Raw genomic sequence first — 21,940 nt, 5'->3', positions numbered from 1 at the left:
GACTAGCGTACGGCCATGGGAGTGTAGCATATGAGCAGAAGGAAGCAGTCAAAAGGGAAAGGAGCAAAAAAAAGCAAACGACAACAAATTCAAACAGTTCGGAATGAGTGACATATGATACCAATGGGAAGGGAAAGACATAAAAAGTAGTAAAATGTAAGTGGTTGGCTGAAAGAGTGTGGGATCGGAAGAAAATTGCAAAAATGGTGTGTTCCATGGAGTTTTCTGTGGGTTTGAGAGTGCTGATTTTTGTCTTGTCAGTAGGGGCGCTACCCCTCGACCTTGCCCTGTATCACGACAAGGGGCACCCGTGCTGCCCCTCGACCCCGCTGGGGGCGATGCTCCCTAGACCCTCAGTCGCTACAATTATCAATCGTGGGAAGTATGACCAGTTGATGAGCCCTGGAGCTGCTGCAAGCATGGAGTGTATGTGTACCAGAGGTGAAGAGAACATCAGAGCAAGCCTTTCAAGAGGAGTGATACGCTTTGAGGCACTCAGAGTAGGTGTTAGACGTGAAGCTGTCTTGGTGGATGCATAGAGAGCTCAGGAGGAGTTGATCATCCAATTGAAAGCAGTTCAACAACACTTGGCTCAGGGTACCCAGGAGTTCGAATCAGAGAAAGCGGCACGGGTGGCTATCAAGGTCAGCTAAGGAAACAGTGGTGTTAGCAAAGGCTGCAGATGCAACATATTTTGAGACCAGTTTTGATGTAGGCACAAAACGAATGTGAAAGTGGTGTGACAGAAATAGATCTATCTATTGTAGTTAGTCAATTAAGGTATTCCGTTTTGTTAATTTGTCTTGGATATTTTGTAATTGTCGTCCAGAGACAACTTTTTCTTTTGGGGGGGACATCGGTAAAGATTGTGTAGACAACAGGTTGATGTCATCAGTAATTGTTATGTAGCCAACTGACCCCTTCAATAATTGTTATGTAGCCAACGGGCCCCTTCGGGAAGGTTCTTCGGAATGGTATATGTATATGTACAACTTTGGATTATCATTATAATCATCATCAGAAGCATAATGTAATGTCTTTGGCATATGCGAATAATAAAAAGGAGTACTTTTGTTGCATGTTCCTGTTTCATTCTCTGTATGCATTAATCTAATTACCCCAAGCGGTAAATAGTTAAGGATATAGCCTGTTGAGGGTTTTTATAGATATTGTAACAACAAGCGAGGTAATAACAATAGTGGTACAAGAAAACAAAATCAATACAATGAAAAAGGAAGACCAATGATCCAATTTCAGAAGTGCAATGAATGGGGTCATTTTGCCCATACTGCAAAAGCTAAAGCAATCAAAATAACTCAAGCTTGCTATCTAAGTGGTGTCCAAGAACCATGAAGATGTTAACTACCCAAAGAAGAAAGGAGTAAGCATGTTGGCAATGGAGGGGCCACATTTAAGGAATCTAAATTTGGTTGATGAAAACAATTTGAAGGTCATCTCAATTGGTGACAACTAGAATCCCATACAGAAGGAACTAATATCGAAGTGCAAGTAATGAAGAGTATTAGTATAACCATTAAAGAAATTATTGTCAGGGCTAAGATTAAAAATGGTCTGAAGCGTCTAAGGGAATAAACTCCCTCAAAGAAAAGAAAAGACCAGAAGGGAAAAATAAAGCAATTGGCAATTATGGGCAACTAGCAATTGGCCACAAGGTCTGGAAACTGGCAATACGGCACCCTAACTAACAATATTTTTTGTCAATTAAGAAAACATGTAGATACTACAGTATCTACTACAATATCTACTTATAGAAGAGGAACACTTCACTCCATACTTCTCACGGTTTTTTCACATAATTAGCATTGTGTATGGATTCTTCTTGTTGTGAAGGGTCCTCTTTCCATTATGCATCTTCTTATTGTATGGGATCTTCTTGCTACACAACACACAACCCAAAGCAAAGACTTCTCCTATACAGTAATTCCTCAAAATTTCAACCATTATGTACGGTGAATGAACCTTCCAACACAATGCGTAGACTCAACCAAACAATTACTCGCAAGTTCCTTTATTACACAATTTACAAAACCTTTTGACTAGCGTACAACATAGCTCTCTGTTTACTGCATAGATTCATTAAGTAATGCACATAGGTAATGAACAAGAACAGCAGCAAAAGTAATCCTTTATTCACATATGCCAATAGATTACATACAGAGCATAAAATCAGATAAGATAAGATGATTTACAATGAACCCAGACGAGGTATAAATACTTTCTACCGAGCCTTCCCAAAGGGGTCCATCGGCTACATAACAATATAATCTACCCGTCGGCTACAAAATCTTTACCGACGACAACACCCTATTGGCTACAGTTTCTACGATGACATCATCCCCCCCAAAAAGAAAGTCGTCTCCGGACAACAATTACAAAATACAATTACAACATATCCAGGACAGATTAACAAAACAGAATACACTAACTGGTCTCCAAAATGTGTTGCATCTCCAGCCTCTGCGAACACAATACTGTCTGACCTTGATAGCCACCCATGCCGCTTTCTCTGCTTCCAACTTCTAGGTACCCTGAGCCAAGCATCACTGAACTGCCTTCAACTGGATGATCAACTCCTCCCGAGCTCTCTATGCATCCACCAAGATAGCCTCACATCCAACAACTACTCCAAGTGCCTCTGGTACACAGACACTCCATGCCTGCAGCAGCTCCAAGTCTTATCAACGGTCACTCTTCCCACGACTGATAACCGCAACGACTGGGGGTCTAGGAGCGTTGCCCTAGCGGGGTCAAGGGGCAGCGCCCCAGGTGCGCTCCCTCGCCGCCAAGACCAAATTAGCACTCCAAAACCCACACAAAACTGCATGGAACACACTATTTCTGTCATTTTCTTCTAATCCCACACTCTTTCTGGCAACCGCTGATGTTTTCCTTTCCTTTTGGCACCTATGTTACTCATTCTAAACTGCTTCAATCTGTCGTCGTTTTTTTTTAGAAAACCTCCTATCACCCTTCTTCTACGTCTACTGGTGTACTGCAATCTTCTTCTCCCTCTCCAATTCCTAACCGTATGGAATGGCTCCCTTCCTGTTGCTTTAAGATCTATCTGTGGGAGATTGAAAGCTCACTCCACGAGATTTAAACACCGACCGCCGAACTCAACACACCTCTGCGGAAGAGGGAATGAAAGCAGATGAAAGCACTCACTCACCGCCAACAACTCAGCATGTCGTCTACAAGTCTTGTCCTTCACATAATGCCACCTCACGAGCCAAGCAACATACATGAACATGAAAATAAGCAGAGTGCTGATGGAGAGCACGTCAAGGCTCGAGGAGAATGTTGCAATCTGAAGGGATATAAGGTAACCTGCTCCATATAGCGACCATGCTAGAACATAAACTTTAGAGACACCCGCATGAGAACATAAACTTAATCTGTGACATGAACAGAGCATTCACGGAAAGACGCTTAGACTATGGGGGAATGAAAATCGCGGAAGGCAAGAAAAGACTGTGGGAGAACAGAAGAGTCTACGGACATAAAGCAAACTCGTCACCAACCACCCGTCCGCGAAGAGTGAAAAGGTAGGGCACGGGAGAAACTCAGCTCACGAGAGGATAGGTAGTTCGCGTAGAAGCAAAACTGTCCACGGAAGTTTAGTTAAGATGTTCGCAGAAACAAAAAAAAAGCCAACAACCACCTACCCGCGAAAAATAGTAGGCACCTGCGGTAAAACAATAAGTGCCCACAGGAAAGCAATAACAGCCCATAGAACAAGATGCCATGGGGTGTCCACAAGACCACTTGCGGGATAGGTGTCCGCGGGATAGCCTGCCCGCAGAGCAGTAGCCCGCAACCACACTTTGCTTGCTGCTTTATTTTTTCTTTTTCCTTTTTCTTTTTTTTTCCTTTTTCTTTTTTTTGCTCTTTTTTTTCCATTCTTTTTTTTAAATAAAAAAATACAACACCTCAATTTTGCCTCCAGACCTCGCCATTCTGCAACAAGGGAGTCGTTCGGACTTGGCCATTCTGGGACGACGATGGAGTCTTCCTAGCATGGTGCATCTTCAGTTTCGACCCGTTGACTGCTTGAGGCACTTCTTGCTCGTCCAAGGTCCACAATTGTATTGCTCCATTGTCGCCGACCTCCCAAATCTGGTATGGTCCTACCCATTTGACCTTAAACTTTCCTGGTTTGATTTCATGTCATCCGTCGTACTGCATCACTAACTGCCCCAGCTGAAACCTATTCAATTCCAAGTGCTTATCACGCCACGCTTTGCGTCTGTTCTGTGTCACCTCCGTGGCCCATTGTGCCTGTGGTCATCACTCATCTAGATTATTTCCTTGTTGTCGGCACCCTTCAACTAATTTTATGGTGCGGAGTATTCTTCTCTTTCTTTGCGGTTCGTTCACCATGTACCGGATAGTGGGATCTTTCTTTTTCCTAGGTTCGGACTATATATTCTTCCCCACAGCTTCAGCCGTAACCACCTTTCCTTCTTCCGCTTCTCTGTATTCTTTCGAACATTCATTTTCCTGTGTTTTCTCACCTTCGTCAACCCTTAACATATTACAACTTGGAAACAGTTCGTAGTCTTCTATCTGCCAGTGGAAAAGGCCATTCACCAAGTCTAGGTCGTCATCATTCGATCCTACTACTCTCAATACTCCTTCGTCCTGTTCCATTCTCTTCTTTCCTTCGTCGTCACTTTCGCCTTCACCATTTGAATTTGATGATGCTGCCTCCTCACCTACCATTTGTGTGTGCAAGTCAATTATGAATCTTTTGCCTCCGTGCTCCATTGATAGGGTATTTTGTTTCCAATCATGTTTTACTTTTGCTTGCACCAACCAATTCCATCCCAAAATAGCATCATATCCTTTTCTTTTCAATGGAATGACCACGAAGTCCAATAAAAATGGATGCGTTCCAATAGTTATTGGTTGTGACCTCAAGGTTCCCAATGGTTTGATCCCATGCTGGTCTGTCGTGAGCAACTGGAACGTAGGTGGCCACAACGTCGGCTTTCCCAACTTCTTCCAGGTATCCTCCGGTAACACATTCACGCCGGACCCTCCGTCGACAATTGTGTCTATCAAAACATTTCCCAAAATCCCCATCTCGACGATCGTCGGATGCCTTCCTATTATGAGTGTCAGAAGCATTGGGTTTGTTGCCATCGCTTCACTCCTGTCCTTTCTTGTGTCCTCCGTTGCTTTCGGAAACAATGTATAATTCAGAATGGTCGTCCATAAGTGGGGCATTGTAAGGTCACTTATCTTGACCGGTACCTCCGTTTGTAAGATCTACCGTATGATGTTTTGTTCCGTGGAGTTATTTATCGGGGTGTCGGTGGTGTTCGTCAACTGAGATGTTTCTACCTGTGATACCTTTTCAATTTCTGCCCGCGCTTCCCCCAATTTCCTCTCTTCTTCCGTCGGGTCGAGGTACACTTTTGCTTGCCTTCGTGTAATTGCCAGAACCTCCTCTTCGTCCGTCCTGACAATGATCAAATTTATTCCGGACTTTGGGCACTTGGCATCTTCATGGTCGCCAGGTCCGCACCATCTGCATAATAATTTCAATGTGTTTGCCGTTGTACAATCTCGCACAAAATGACCCCACAAATTACATGCTCGGCATTGAACGATCGGTCGTCCATTTGCATCATACTGGATTCAACTTCGGTTGCCATTGTTATTGTTATTGTTCACATTTTTATTGTTGTTTTGCCCTCTGCTATTATTCTTGTACCCACCTGAAGTGGCACCATCAATATTTGCATTTCCATTCCCTCCTGACGTGGAAGCTACCTGTGCCAGAAACACTTGTTGAGGTCCTCTGGTTTTCATGTTGAAGGGACATTCTTTTGTGGAATGTCCCATGATCTGGCAAATCTCACAAAATTGATTCTTTGGACAGGACCCTTTAGTATGACCTTTCGTCTTACATTCCGTGCACCACAGCTCATTTCCCTTTGTCTCCTTCTGCATGTTTTTAAATTCCTTCATCATACGGATCATGTCCTTCTGTAGGGCGCAGACCTTCTTGCTACTATTTTCATCATCACTGCTATCCTCTCCCCAGGATGCGTCGTCATCTGAGTCGAAGGAACTATTCTTCTTCTTCTTTTTCGTCCTCTACTCGCTTTCCAAGTTCATCGCTCTGTTGTATGCTTCTGTGTATGACGACGGCAGCACAATTTTCATCTTCTTCCGCAACTTCGGGCATAGGCCTTACACGAACCATCTTTTCTGCAGTCCGTCTACCGGCTTATTTTCCATTTTACTTATCAAATCTTTTAATTTCTTGGCATAGACGTGGACAGTTTCATTCTTCCCTTGCTTTGTATTGTATTTCTCTGCAACAATTTCGTTATCGTCGTGCAATAGTTGAAATTCGACAGTAAACTCCTTAAGGTTGTCCCAAGAGGTTAAGTTCTGAGGATCTGCATCGGCGAACCAATCGATTGCAACACCCCATAGGGTTGCCGAAAACTGCCACACCCATTCGTTTGTATCTATTATGCCATTTGCCCTCCAAATCGTTTCGCATGTTTTACAGTGTCGGATCGAATCGGCCGTACCATCACCATCAAACTTCGGTAACTTTTCCTTTGGTCCTGTCATCACTACTGGGTTTTGTGCATAGGTGTTGTTCGGTCCTACAACACTGGCGTTGTTCACTCCCACACCGTGGCTTTGCACTCCCAAACCGGCGGTCTGCGCTCCCACACTAGCAGTCTGCTCTCCCACACTGGCAGTCTACATTCCGGCAGTCTGCTCTCCCACACTGGCGATCTACACTCCCACACCGGCAGTCAACTCTCCCACATCGACGGTCTGCTCTCCCACACCGACGGTCTCAATAGCTGCGAACCTTGGTGAAGAAGGATCTTCTGAAGTTGTCCCTTTCGAAAGTGTATTGCAGACAAAAAGGTCACTCCACGCTCGTGCTCCCTCGGCAGTCCGAGCCGTGCGAATCGATTCTCTTCTGTCTGGATTCTCTTCCCTCGGCGAATACAAATTCAAAAACTCCTCCCTTGCTTCTTCCACCAACTCCACCCGCTGCCGAGTGTCCTACAACAATCTTTCCACGCTTTTGTGTCCGTCGGCAATCTTCTAGAACCTCCTTCGGCAGTCGGCTTGCTGTGCCAAAATTAAATTTTCTTGCGCAATGCGTATTCCATCTTTTCCCTTTACCTTATTTCGATCCTTGTTAAGCTGATTTGGCATTATGCTTCATTCCTCCCTCCTTCCAGGTTCATAGGGCAATGGCACCAAATGTTTACTGCATAGATTATTTAAGTAATGCACACAAATAATGAACAGGAACAGCAGCAACAGTACTCCTTTATTCACATATGCCAACAGATTATATACAGAGCATAAGATCAAATAAGATAAGATGATTTACAATGAACCCAGACGGGGTATAAATACTTTCCGCCGAACCTTTTCTAAGGGGTCCGTCGGCTACAAAATCTTTACTGACGACAACACCCTGTCGGCTACAGTTTCTACCGATGACACTCTCCCCTTGGCACATATTTTGTTGTACAATGTACAGACACCCTCAATAGCCCAACACTCAGCAACTTGGCAATATGGTGTATGGAGCTTTTTTGTGACAACTCAATTTTGAGGTTGGTTGTCTAGCATTTGGCTCTCAGCACATGTTAAGCAATTTGTTTGGGTAAAGGACTTGGCAGCAATGTGGCAATACCCTGGCAGGAGTTGTTTAGTAGCAACGTCATCATTGGCTATTTCACCAATGGCATCATTAGAGGTGGCAGACCACCAGTAGCACCACTAGAGATGATGATTATGCCAGTACCACTGCTAGAGATGGCAATTTTCCCAAAAGCAATGCTAGAAGTGGTTTTTCCACTAGTATCACTACCAATGCCACTAACATCTTAGGCACCAGTGATGTCACATGTCATTCAATTAGTAGCTCTAAACATAACATGGTTTCACCAATGAACACATTGCCAATCACCATTGTACCAATTGTCATACTCGTCACAGTCCATTGCCACCATGCCAACTACCCAATGCAAAGTGTCAACCTTCTAGGTGCTAACCTAACAAGTGCCAGCCTACACTTGCCATGTGTCAGTCTGCACCTACCAAGTGCTAGCTTGCCAAGTGCCAACCTACCAAGTGCTAACCTGCCAGGTGTTGTTAAATGCTAGCCTGTTAGGCGTCAGCCTATTAAGTGTGAATATGCCAATTGCCAAGCTACTAGGTGTCGGTGTCACAATTGCTTGTCACCAAGCAAGGTAAAGCAGAGGCAAATGATTGTTTGAGGGATTTCCGAGCAACACCTATCACCCCTCCATCATTATCACCTAGAAATAGAGTTCATTGAGGGAGACGCAAGAGGGTTAGCAAAGATGAAGCAGCCAAGGAAAGGCCTATGTGCTTAGAGTTGGAGTTTGTAGAGATTACAACACCTAGCGAGCAAGATATTGTGCTTGTCGTACAATAGGCTACAGCTAAGGCCAAAGCTTAAGTTGCACTGCTAAGAGGAGTAGAGGAGAAGCAGGATACACATCACAGTTTCCAGACCATATCCAAATGACGCCTTGGGCTCATTACAATAATACTTTTTGAAATTAGCAAACAGTGCCATGGTCAATCAAGGGATAGTAGAACTCTCTAGGGCAGATAGACATTGGCCTAGCACCATTAGTCATCATTCAGATGGAGAAAGTCCTAAAATTTATGTAGGAAGGACCATGAGAAGGTTGCAGAGTGCTTTGGAGTTGAGGGATGGTCAGCTACTAAGACTCCTCAGCTGCAGGAGGTTTATCATTCAATACACCCCACCATAGTAGGTGAACATGGTAAGGTGCTTTCTGCACTATATGGTATGGAGTTGTGCTTAGGGGATGTGTTTTATGAGAAGGTAGCCATTTCCTTGGAGAATGCCCAAATGGAGAAGGCATCTACAATATGCCAACATGAAGAGATTTGGCAAGAGCTATTTGTTGTCATACAATCAAAGAAAGATTGCCACTTAGCTCTCGAGGTCACGCTGGTAACGAAAGAGCAGCATCTGCAACAGTAGGCAGCTAAGCTAGAGAAAACTCGGACGTGATTGATGGATGCTATCAAGATGGTTGGAATAAATAGTTGTCGATATAACGTTATTTTACTTCCAATTAGTTTTGAACAGTTGTTGATGGTTTCTAATCTTAAGTTCTTAACTGAACACCTAGCACTATATATGTAATTACTTCCTACTGGAAGGTAGTATTGTGAGGATTGTATACATTATGTTTGGAAATAAAGATCATATATTTCTGTCATGTTGTTGTGATTATTACTTTATTTTCGGTATTGTTGTATGGTATGATCTGGTACATCATTTACTCTATATAATCAAGTAGTCCCCTTCATCAATAAAGATTGCGGTTCTTCAAATCTTCCTACATCATCAAATAATAAATATCAATGATGATGTTTTTCTTCAAATCTTCGTACATCATCAAATAATAAATATCAATGATGATGTTTTTTAACGTTTTACTCTAATATTGAAATTTGATAGTTGATTGTTTTTTGTAATATTCGTTTTTATCATGACATTCAAGTTTATGGTGGTTTTATTTATTACATAATCATTCATTGTGCTCTGAACTAAATTGTATATAGATAGATGTATGCATGCATATATAGTTTTAACTGTTTTTCATTGTAAAACATAACTCAAACAAACCCAGCTCAAAATAAATTAGCCAAATCCACAAACCAGACCTGCAAACTAAGCTAAGATCCAAAATAGAAACAGTATCTTAGAACTGCTGAATAAGATACCCAATTTACTTTTTAACTCCAAATTCAGTAACTTCATTTGGATGGGCTACAAATACATTTGCAGCAATTGCATAATCAGGAAACAATCATATCCACATGATTTGAAAACTAGTTGTCCTACAGTAAATAGAAATATAATGAAAATAAAGTCTTAATTACATTTATCCAATTAGATAGTACAGAAGTAGGAGAAAATTTACCAAAGTAAGAATGCCAAGAAATAACGGAGGTTCTTCTCGCCAATGCAATTATTCTGTAATTGATATAAAGAATATGATTTCAGATATGTCTGAACAACAATATATCCATGCCAACATAAGAGGCATATGTCAATTCAAGGAATGAAATGTAGGTGCCAATGTAAACAGACCATCCACCCACAATGATGATCAAAACGCGCAACACAGCGGTCACAAATACTGCAATGCTTAGACCTTGCAGGTCTGAAAGAACCAACATGAGAACAAACACCTCAGTTAAAATAGTCAGTCACAATAATCACTTGTCAAATAAATATTCAATAGTTTGTTTGTCAATGCACAATGAAAGAGAGGGTAAGGAAAACCTTGAAATCTTGCATGTTGCACATTCCTTTTCAGTATATATGATACCATCATAACAGTATGCTGAAAGGAACCTTGAAACATTTCCAGGATTGATAGTACCGGGATCAGAAAAACTGGTAATTGTAAATAGAATAATCCCTATAAGCACAGCAATCATACTCATATACCTGCACAAGAATCATTGTACAGCCTCTAAGGAATATTCACCACAAAATAATGTAAATGTCAAGCATTAATCATATTGTGATTTCTACGGTCCAAGACTCCAATCACATAAAAGATACCTAGCATAGAAGTGTTAATTCTTACCAGTGTATTCCCGAGATATAGTAACCAGGAATAAAGCTGTAGGAAGACTTCAACACAAAATAGTAAGTTACTCCAATGGTGGTTAAATACAATATCTGCCAAAGGAAAACAAAGCCCACAAGCATTAACCACTATATGCATTGTCAAAGACAAGAAAAACACATTAGGGTCAACATAGGTTTTTTTAGGGCATACCTCATGCACAAAAGGTAAAATAATACAGTTAAGGGTTTAACTTCACACATATAGTGAGCATGACGAGTGCAGATATATGGCAAAGCAAGAACCTAAAATGGAAATTGCATACAAATTTTAAGGTCCAACAAATTGCAGCAATTCATAAAAGTGACCAAAAACTTCCATTTAGAGCTGAAGGCTTGCCTTAATTTGCAGGAGAGATTTTTTAAAATAGATGCAATTTGAGCTGTCTCTGGTTTTAATTGTGTTCCTTTTTACATCAACATTTCAAATCATACTATATGATACATCATATTTTCTTCTCTAGCTCTCCATCTTGATGATGAATCATAGAGTATGATTTGAAATGTTGATGTACTCAGTTAAAAATTAAAACCACAAGCTCAAATCCACATAATTATAAACTGTGGAAATCTTATGTCTTTAGTTTAAAATAGATGCCAAATGAGGACAGAAGTGGGTCCCCCTGAGGGATAAAAGAAACCCTATCACTAAGTATCTCAAGATACAGCAACAAATTACAACCAATGACCAAAGAGGCCTGATGTGGCAGGTCTACATCAACGTAAAACTATGGACTAACATGTATCACAAGGAATATTGGAATTTCATTGAAAATATTGCCATCATGGCATATTTCAATCATACTGAAGGAGGTGTTCTTACATGGAGAACCACTTGAGATGGTTAATCTACAATAACAAACAGTGTCTACTGCCCTTCCACAGGCAAAAAGCTTTCTAATATTTGTTGTTTCCAAGATATGGACAGATACGCCCTTCTATTTCAAGTTTCATGTCTATTATGAGGTCCAAATGAAGATTATTGTTTTTGTGGGGAGATGGCCAGATCCATAGTTACTTTTATTAGCTTAAACACGTGCTCAGGACCCTTTACCTTTGGAAATATTTTCTTACAGATGTTGAGTTTTACATGGGATGCTTAGATTGCTAAATTATAGACATCCTTTCTACCCATTCAAGTTGACAGAGCTGCTAAATGACCTTTTGCTAGTATAACCATCCACATATGTGATGGTAAATCAATGTGACAGCATCTTAATCACACACAACCACTGAAGTACCCTAGTCATCATCTTCTCACACCATGCATAGAGAGTTAACTCATCTTTGAAATGACCTTACAATACAAGCCACAAATGCAAATGTGTACTAACAATTTTCTCTTTATTTTTGGAAGATTGTTAGAGATAGAAGAAATCATTTGAGTACTTTTCTTGCTTTAAGATTATAAACCTAGACCATCTTGCCTATGGCATTTCCCAATAAACATCACCAGATGATGTATTGGACCTCTCAAGAAATTTGTTAAGGACATTGGTCCTTCTTCTACTTTGGAATCTGGAATAGATTGCAACCAGCCTTAATCATTATTAACATTATTTCCTTAGATTCACTTTTTATTTTATTCATTAGTTGTTTCTTTAACCTAGATAACCTATCTACTTTTATCATATGGCTTTTCCATCTCTATCTTGTACAAGGTTTACATAATTTCCATCCCCCTCTACTTAAGGAATTTACTATTTCAGTTTAGCTAAACCAATTAATCAAGAGTCTGCGAGGATTCTCTCCGCCAAATTCTCTATTTATTCTAAGATAGGGACATCCCATGGATGAGAAGTGTCCCTGCCATGTTGCCATCCCTCCTAGTACATAGGAAACATCCCTGAGATATCTCGTTTAGAGAGGGAATGTTACTAGGGTATCCCCCAGATTTAGAGACTTCTAGAAAGTGCCTAATATTCCCAAGAAGCTCGATCAATTTTTAAAATTTTGGGTTACTAATCCTAACCCTGAAATCTAAAGGGCTCTTCCAATACCCTGAACACTTAAAAAGAGCTCTAAAAGCTGCAGTCCTCATCATTTAAACTAAATAAATTCTTCAACTTCACCACTAGTTCTTTCAAGAATGAAGAGTTGGTTAGAAATAATGTGAATTTGGTTTAGAAGAAAACACAGTGATAGAATTATGAAAATGGCATGCATTATGAAGGTATGTGTCATCTTGAAAATGTTTGTCCATAGACCCTAAGGGCACTAAACCTTGAGCCCCCCAAGGGTTCCACACTAAGAACCCAACTAGTTGTCACCCCTAAATAAAGGTGTCCTTGGTTCCCACTCTACAACATCCTGTCATTCTAAAACTTCATGGAACTATCTAATAATTGGAGTTCCTTGCAGCTGCTACATGCTACTACACACAATTAAGCTTTCATTTACATTAACCTAGTCTTAAAAACCTTGACTATGGAAACATCTGAATTCTCAAGCATGGCCTACGAATAGGAATCTCTTCTTATTAGAAGTATTGCAAGTAACGTGTCACAAATATATGGTTTCCATTTTCCATGACTCAAGACAATGTTGTTCGGACTACTTGTCATGTTTTTGTTAGTTGCAATTTGGAAAAATTAGTTTGCACTCTGAATTCACTCAACAAGTTCATCACATTATTATGATACATGCAAAGAGCCACGCAAATAACTTAAATTATCTATTGTGAATATTGTCCTCCCACTCATCACATTCTCCTATTGTATTTAGCTTGCATTAATTGTTGGGTCTTACAATTACTGCAAGGGACCTTTCTACTTTCTTGAAGCACGTAAAATATATACTCACAAGTGTCGGTGTTCAAGACCATTAATCTGTTTTCCTAAAGCTTCTACTTAAAACCAAGATAAAGAGAATAAAATAATCCTAGGCTAAGAGGCAAGGTTCATCCACATAGAATAGATGATTTGAACTTGAAGACAATTAATAAGAGTAAGCAAGCTCTTCTTCTTTGAGCTTTGGTAAACCTTGAAGGGTGTTCCGCTAAGGTCTAAACAAGACGATTGAACAACAATAAAAGATTATAGCCTAGACCTCGACTAACCATGCCCTAACAACAATTGCAAGCAAACCCATAAGACGCCATATTAAGAAAATTACTGTAGGTATGTGTATCTAACAAATAATGGCAAATGTTGAGATAATGGGTGTTGCACACATTGCATAATATTGTTATATTGTATTATTTTATTTTATTATGTAATGCTGCACCTAGAAGGATGTGCAACATGTAAAGATTCTCATGATATATACTTAATGAGTTGTATTGTAACATTGTGATAATATTTCATGTAATTATTTAATATTGGGGAAAAATAATTAAATTTCCAATATTAAAAGTGGGGTAAATGGGTTAGGTAACATGGTTTTAGCACATGGTTTATGTAATACCACTTGGTGGTTTTGTGGGACTTGCTACTATATAAGCAGCCACAAAGATAGTTGTTATGTGGAGAAGACAGAAGACAAAAAGGGAAAGAGTTGAGCGGGACAAGACTTGATAGGTTAGTCAAGGGAGCATTTGTAAACGTTGGAAGCATGGCATGGGATGTGTGGATTCATGCTTGTTCACATAGATTGCTTGATTGTGGCTATGACTTTGAAGGCTTCCATGGCTGTATTGCAATGGTGTTTTTGCTAAATAATACATGGTGATGGATGCTTTTGGAGGCTGGGTTTTTCCCTCAACGAAGGTTTCTCAGTGTATGTCTTGTGTCACATTTTTGTGGGTATGTTGTCTATTCTCTTGCATGTGGATTTCAATAGCATATTTATGTCAGATCTATTATGGGTTATGTGAAAACAATTATATTTTTTGTTGCAAGTTTCTTTACAAGTGGTATTAGAGCTATGATTTTATTGTTGTAACCCTAGATTGAATCTATGGGAATGCATGAGAGGATAAAAGAAAAGGCAAGATATATGAGTTGTTTATTGTAGATCAGAGGGTTTTGAGTTTGTTGTTATGATGGGATATTGGTAGATTTTAGGCATGTGAAATTGTTAGACAAATGGATTTTTTGGATGTTTGGGTGGGGGGGGGCGGGGCTTGCAGAAATGACCTCCTAGGTAAAAACAAACCTCACCATTGGATCCAAGTCGTTGTTTCCATAAATTTTGATACATAATATGCCCTAGTTTGGCCATGTTTAGAGGAAATGAAAGAGTTTTTTTATTTTCAACCCGTGATGACTGTCAAATTTATTCCTGTTGGAATTTTTGTCACATAAAAAAAAATATCACAGTGAAAATGGTAAAAAGACTGTCTTAATAAAACGGTCATAACTTTCTCTCTAAATATCGGATTACAGACTTCTTATAAGCATTGGAAAGCTAATTCAGAGCACTACAACTTGGTGTAAGTTTGGTTCTGTGATTTTGACATTTTGTCAGGTTTTAAGAGCCTAAAAGTCAAATGTTGTTTATTTTGAGCATAAATTAGGGTATAACTTGTGCATACGGAGTCGGATTTTGGACTTTGAGTAGTCAACAAAAAGCTCTTGAAGAGCTCTGCATATTGGTTCAAATTTGGTGTAAGTTTGACATGGTTTATTTGGTGATATGTTAATCTGACCAGTTTATGGTATGTATTGACTATGTTTGACATTATGAGTTTATGACATTGTATATTTTGGAGATTTAAGATTTGATATCATTGTATACTCTGTTCATATTTCAGATTGGTCTCATGATGATATGGTTATCAGTGTTTGGTTTGGATATATATGATAACTTGTTGGGTCTACAAGTTGTGTGATGTTGTAAGCAGTCTATACTTACAGATTGCATTTGTAGCTTGGATATGGGTTACCTTTGCCCATTGACCTTTCATTATTGATGCATATTCAAATTGGTGGCTTGGATTTGGGTTGTCTATGACCTAAATCACATGATTTGTTGATTTTTTCTTCATGTAGAAGGGATGAGATATTGTTACCAGGTACAATCATGGTGGAAGACTGTGGTTCACTATTTTGTGCTGACAGGTTGGACATATTGAGTCAAATGCTCGGTTCATGGATGTGATCACGATGTCATGGATTTTGGCATGACATGATTGGATATACAAGTACATCCTTGATGTCCATTGTCGTGGATTTCTGATTTGGTTATGGGGGTATATCTTCTTGGTTGAGGATCATGGTTCGTTGGTTTCTTTTGAGGAGCTCATGATATGCACTTTGAGTTCTTTGATGGTTTGATGCCTTGGTTGATTCTCATAGTTAGAGGATGGTATTTTTTCATCATGATGTCATCGATAGCTTGGATACATGGTTTAGTGGGAGCTTGTGACAGTGATGAGATGACAGTGCAGAATTAGTTCCTGGTTTGGTTTGTATCTTCTTGTGTTTGGAGATCTTGTTTTCACTTGAAACTAACACTTTGGTTGTGTGAGTGTAGACCTGGAGGATCTTCATGTAGGAAATGGATTTTATGATGCAATGGGTGACTCAGTACCATAGTTGAGTGCGAGTTTTTTTTTGGTATTGATACACTTATTGAGTGTTTGCAGATGTTGGAGATTTGTCTTAGATCCTATTGCTGCAGAAGCATCTTTGACATTCACATGGTGCATTTGGTTATCTTTATGGTGTGTGGAGATGGTTAGATCTTGAGGACTCATGGGGTTCTTGGTTATCTTCATGGTGTGTGGGGATGTTCTTCATGGTATGTGGAGATGGTTTCCTTCATGGTGTATGGAGATGGTTGCATCTTGAGGACTAATGGGGTTCTTAGTAAAGGTGTGATTTATACTTTCATTTGACATGTTACCCTTGATGTTAGGATGGTTTCATTTTTATGTCATGGTATACTCTTCATACACGTTTAAAGTTGTGACATGTTATAGTATGTTCATATGGAGCATGTTATCTCTTTGGTTGAGATGGTTAGATCATGTTGTCATGTTTATGTTCCTGAGGCCATGGTTGGAACTTTGACAATGATCTTGGTTTAGTTTCTTGATATCGAGTACATTAATCATAAGCCGAATACTTCATGATATTGCTATGTTGCATTTGGAGTTGGCATGGATTGATTGGTTATAAATGCTCATGGATACTTAGAGACAGTGGTGATGTTGATTTCTCTTGGATTAGAGAAGTATTTGTTGGGACGGTTGATGGTTTCAGCATGAAGTCGGAAGGGCATTCACCTAATATGGACTTGAGAGAAGATTGTTCTTACATGAGTCTCGATTGGAGACTTGGATATCTTGATAAGCATTCTCATTCCCCACTCTTGGTCTACTCAGTAGTTTTACTACTTAAGAGGTATAGCTCATTGTTCCTCTCAGGTGCATTTTATGTTTATGCTTGTATTTCATGGATATGGATCTTGAGCTATGGTACACGAGTAAGTTCTGGAGGGTTCATTTGAGAGATGGTTTAGCATTGGTTATCTCCATTTACATATGTTTTTATGTTGGTTGAGTTTGGGAGATGGTTTTATATTGGGCATATTCCTTGGATTAGGAATGCTTGATGAGTTTGATCTTCTTGTGAGAGGCTTACATCCATGATTATTTATATGGTATGATTTGGGTGTTGTTGTGGTTTCTTGGTTGGGGTTTTATGGAGGGATCATACTTGCACAATTTACATCGAGAGGTGTGTGTAGAAGGACATGATACAAGTTATGATTTGCATAGTTTCTCTTTGGTCTTGATTATCTTCCTGGATGCTCAGTTTTACTTACATTGGATTTGAAATTGGTTAAAGATTGTGATCACTGGTTTGTGCTTATGTATGTCATATGAAAGATGATGTGGTTATTTATTTATCTCTTTCTTTTGTTGGTTGTGGAGAACTTAGGAGAGCATTGGGGACTTGTTATGAGAGTTTTTTCTTGCAGATTATTGGTTTATGTGTTGTGGATGTCTTTGAGACTACATAGATTCACTTCTTTGAGATGTTGTGAGTGGATTGGTTATAGATTTGACATTATCTTTTGCAGTGGGAGTTTTTTGGTATATATGTGGCAAGTATTGCTCTTGAAGCTTGCAATTGCAAGTTACAGATTGGATATGTCGGTGATGTGAGATTCACTTAGTATACCTTAAGAGGTCTGAATAGTTGGATGAGTTTCACACTTGTTGTGGGTGTTATTTCAGCTATGGATATTTTGACAACTACGGATATATGTGTTAACCTTTGGATCAGGTTTTTTGTGCTTGAAATTTTCAATTGGTACAGAATTTTATGATCTTTTAATGTGACAAGTTGGGTGGCTTTCTCTTTGGATGACTTTTATGTATGTTCAGTGGCAGTGATATAATAGAAGGTGAGATCATTCATGTTTGAAATGTTGGATACTTTGATTTTGTTGCGGCTACCAGGATGGAGCACTTCATGTACTTTGATCCATGATGGTAGATGTGCTAGGAGGGATTGTTCCCTTGTTCATTTATGTGGCTACAGATTGACCCTATGCGGTGTATACAACAACTCGGAGATTGTTGAGATAATGGGTGTTGCACATATTGCATAATACTGTTATACTGTATTATTTTATTTTATTATGTAATGTTGCACCTAGATGGACGTGCAACCTGCAAAGATTCCCATGGGATATACTTGATGAGTTGTATTGTAACATTGTGATAATATTTCATGTAATTATTTAATATTGGAAAAAAATAATTAAATTTCCAATATTAAATGTGGGGTCAATAGGTTAGGTAGAACATGGTTTTAGCACATGATTTATGTAATAACACTTGGTGGTTTTGTGGAACTCGCTACTATATAAGCAGCCACAAGGGTAGTTGTTGTGTAGAGAAGACAGAAAGCAAAAAAGGAAAGAGTCGAGCGGAACAAGGCTTGACAGGTTAGCCAAAGGAGCATTTGTGAAGGTTGGAAGCATGGCATGGGATGTGTGGATTCATGCTTGTTCACGTAGATTGTTTGGTTGTGGATATGGCTTTGAAGTCTTCCATGGTTATATTGCAATGGTGTTTTTGGATGCTTTTGGAGGCTGGGTTTTTCCCTCAATGAGGGTTTCCCAGAGTATATCTTGTGTCACATTTTTGTGGGTATATTGTCTATTCTCTTGCATGTAGATTTCAATGGTATATTTGTTTCAGATCTATTATGGGTTAAGTGGAAACGGTTATATTTTTTGTTAGAAGTTTTCTTACAACAAACAAATCCATCGCTTAAGATGACTCCCCTCAGCTCTAGCTCAACTGGCCAGAGATTCCTTTGGTAGGACCTAAAAACTACAAAAAATTAAAACAAATGATATGCTTTATAAATTTTAAATTAATGTCATAAGAGGGTACACTATTAAAACTAGTGCCTTGATCTTGTGAGCATTTGAAGTCAAATACAACCCACAAAACTGACAAATCTGCAAATCTAATATTTGAGAACAAGAAATACAACTGAAAACCATAAGTGTGTCTCTATGACTAACAAGTACAGACCCATATGTGAACCAAAAACATTGAGTTATTATGGTATATTATTTACTAAATAATGCATTGCGTTGTTATGGTATATTATTAGTATTTGCCGGTAGGCATATACTATTGCAATGAGTTTTGTTAACTAGTTATTAAAAATTCTTTTCAAGCAATTAGAATTCAGCGTTTTTATTTTGTAAAAGTTTTTTAAATTTTTTTCTAAAGTAAACATGTCAAATTTTTAACTAACAAAATGATCAAAATTATTTATCTTTACACTCATTTGCTAAACAATTTGAGGCCTTAATACATGAATTTCACGGAAATGCTGTGTATTGCAATTTTTGAGGCAACATTTTTGGATCCACTACCTTATTATTTGAGATAAATAAGCTCACATTGATTTATGGTGACCTTCTACATATCATTATTATAATTTATAAATAAATAATTTTAGAAACTATAACCTTTTATAATATTAATAAATTAAAAAAATTTAATTTTTTGCTTTATTATTTGTGCAAGAGTTAATATTAAAAGATTATGTTTATTTTCAAAAAAAAATCTAATTGATTTATGTATATTTTATTGATTTATTAATATTTAAATTATATGCTATTACCAAGGTTGCATGGGTACTTGTACCCACACCCCTGGTACTCATACCCAGGTACCTAAGTACCGGGTACACATATCCCAAGTACTGAGTACTCGGTGGAGAGCATCTTAGCTAAGGACCTTGATTAAGATTTTTGAAATTTTTTTTGGTTTTTTGTCTGCATATCAGCTTCTTGTTTATCAAGCTTAATTCAATACCTAATCAGTTTGAAACTTTGGTACAATTTAAATTAAAAATAAACTTTCACTGTTCAAGTTCGAAGTTTATCATTTGCAATATGTCATTGTCATATGATTTATGGTCTTCTTGTTCATGTTTAAAGTCTGTCTTCTCTCTTATGCATTTAAACATTTATCATATGCTATTATTACAAACATATAGCAAATCTGAAACTGAAAACAATACATTACATTTGCAAACTTTATCACTGTTCTTGTTTTGAAAAACCATTGTCCTGACTCGTAATTTCAGATTTTCTATAAACATAAAAGTATTAAGTAAATATCAAGTTTGACATACCCAAGTACCCCTGTCCCCTATTATGAAAAATAGCTGTATGCGTATCGTAAGTACCCCAAGTACCCTCGTCCCCGTGCAACCTTGACTATTACATTCAATATTATAACTTTACTTCAAATATTATACCTAATATTATAATTATAATTATATTAAATATTATAACTAGAATTAATTTTTCGGCAAATACTAACCACTACATGGCACTTGTTTATTTTACGTTCATATGTGTTTCTACTTTCTATAGTTATAAAGCTTAGAATTTGCACATTACTCTTCTCATTAAATTGGGGAAGGCAGTATTTCCATGCACCTTGCTTTCTTTCACTTCCAATATGGAAGGATGCCCTTTATTTCCTATCTCATTACTGTTTTATCTATAAATGGGACCTGTAACAGGCGAGGTAAAGGAAACTATTTTTTCCTTTGTGAAGCTAATGATGTATTTCAATTGTAAAGGAGAAAAATTCATTATTTATCTCACCCTTCTCTATTTTTTACTTTACTAGGTTTTATCATTCTGTCATGGAGCCACCTATTTTCCTATATGCAAACAAATGAGAGATGGTAATTCGTAGTTCAATCACAAATTCCAAATGAGAGTCTTCATACAAAGCAGTTTGGCAAATCAGGCAATTATGGATATTTTGGATTGTACCACTATGCAAGAGAAGCTGGGCAAAATCTAGAATAATCTTGTTTCCTCCAATTTTCTCTTATTAGTCCAGATAAGGCTGTGGCCATTTAAAATGTGGTTGGTTTTGTTCAAGCTGAATTTAGATGAGATCTGGATGAAGCACACAGGATAGATTGAGACTTTTCCAAGATGGTTCAACCCATGTCCAAAGTAGAATCAAAAGGTTCACCCACCATGGGTGCTTTCAAAGAGTTGGAGACAAACATGACCACACTCACTCAATAGAAGGCCCACATGCAAGATTTCATGGTTGCCTAATTTATGATTCTAATGCTTTAGCTGCCACCGTTCTGCTGTCGCATACCCTGGTGGCACAGAACCGTTTCTTGTGTTCTTATTGTCTTCCTCATTTGCAAGAGGAGAGTCCGTGTGGTGGCATTCGAAGCTCTAGCAGGTGGGTGCCATGGATTTTGCCAATATTGATGATTAGAATTTTCTATTGTATTGTTCCCCATTTTTTTGAATTTCGACTACTTCAGGGTTGATGATATCTTCCCATTATCTTTATTATCTTTGGGAGTTAGTAAATTTTATCCTACTACAGAACTTTTTAATCTAAATAGAATACAACATCTCTCTTTTTTAATATAAAGGAAGGACCCATATCCTCACTGAAAAATAACAATTGCCCCTATAATAAATATATGAATTCTATCAGATTGTTGTCTTATGGCAAGGGAAATTTTCTGGAGTAACCAAAGCTAAAATCTCAATCACAATAGGCTAGCCTGCCACCCATTTGATTATTCATAAATGTTGAAATGCTAAAGTGCCCATCCTTGAAAGGGTGCCACGGTTCAATGAATGCTCAATGATGTCCCTAATTACCCTTACTAAAAAAAAATTGTGGTAAAGCAAAAGTCAAATTTGAATTTAGAAATGCAATAAAATATGAAGTAAAAAAGATTTCAAATCCAATTACAAATAAAATTAGGGTTAATTGTTAAAAAGTTGTTTAATAAT

The 21,940-nt window shown here is 38.4% G+C and overlaps 1 protein-coding gene across 2 annotated transcripts in view; it reads right to left on the bottom strand.

Moving 5' to 3' along the window:
* LOC149537412 (DHHC-type zinc finger family protein) overlaps positions 1-21,940 on the bottom strand; it is a 50,524-nt gene that overhangs the window by 9,715 nt on the left and 18,869 nt on the right. For both annotated transcript variants that reach the window (XM_089802907.1, XM_089802908.1), the window contains exons 3-6: positions 10,686-10,780; positions 10,376-10,543; positions 10,181-10,253; positions 10,011-10,063 (exon numbers count right to left, since the gene is read on the bottom strand). In XM_089802907.1, the coding sequence (XP_089659033.1) occupies positions 10,011-10,063; positions 10,181-10,253; positions 10,376-10,543; positions 10,686-10,780 (389 nt within the window). The remainder of the gene's footprint in view (positions 1-10,010; positions 10,064-10,180; positions 10,254-10,375; positions 10,544-10,685; positions 10,781-21,940) is intronic.

This window comes from Cupressus sempervirens, chromosome 9 (assembly GCF_028749045.1).
Source record: "Cupressus sempervirens isolate cs-2001-9-10 chromosome 9, ASM2874904v1, whole genome shotgun sequence".
In the NCBI taxonomy this organism is placed as follows: Eukaryota; Viridiplantae; Streptophyta; class Pinopsida; order Cupressales; family Cupressaceae; genus Cupressus; species Cupressus sempervirens.
This window is presented reverse-complemented; position numbering and strand designations above follow the sequence as displayed.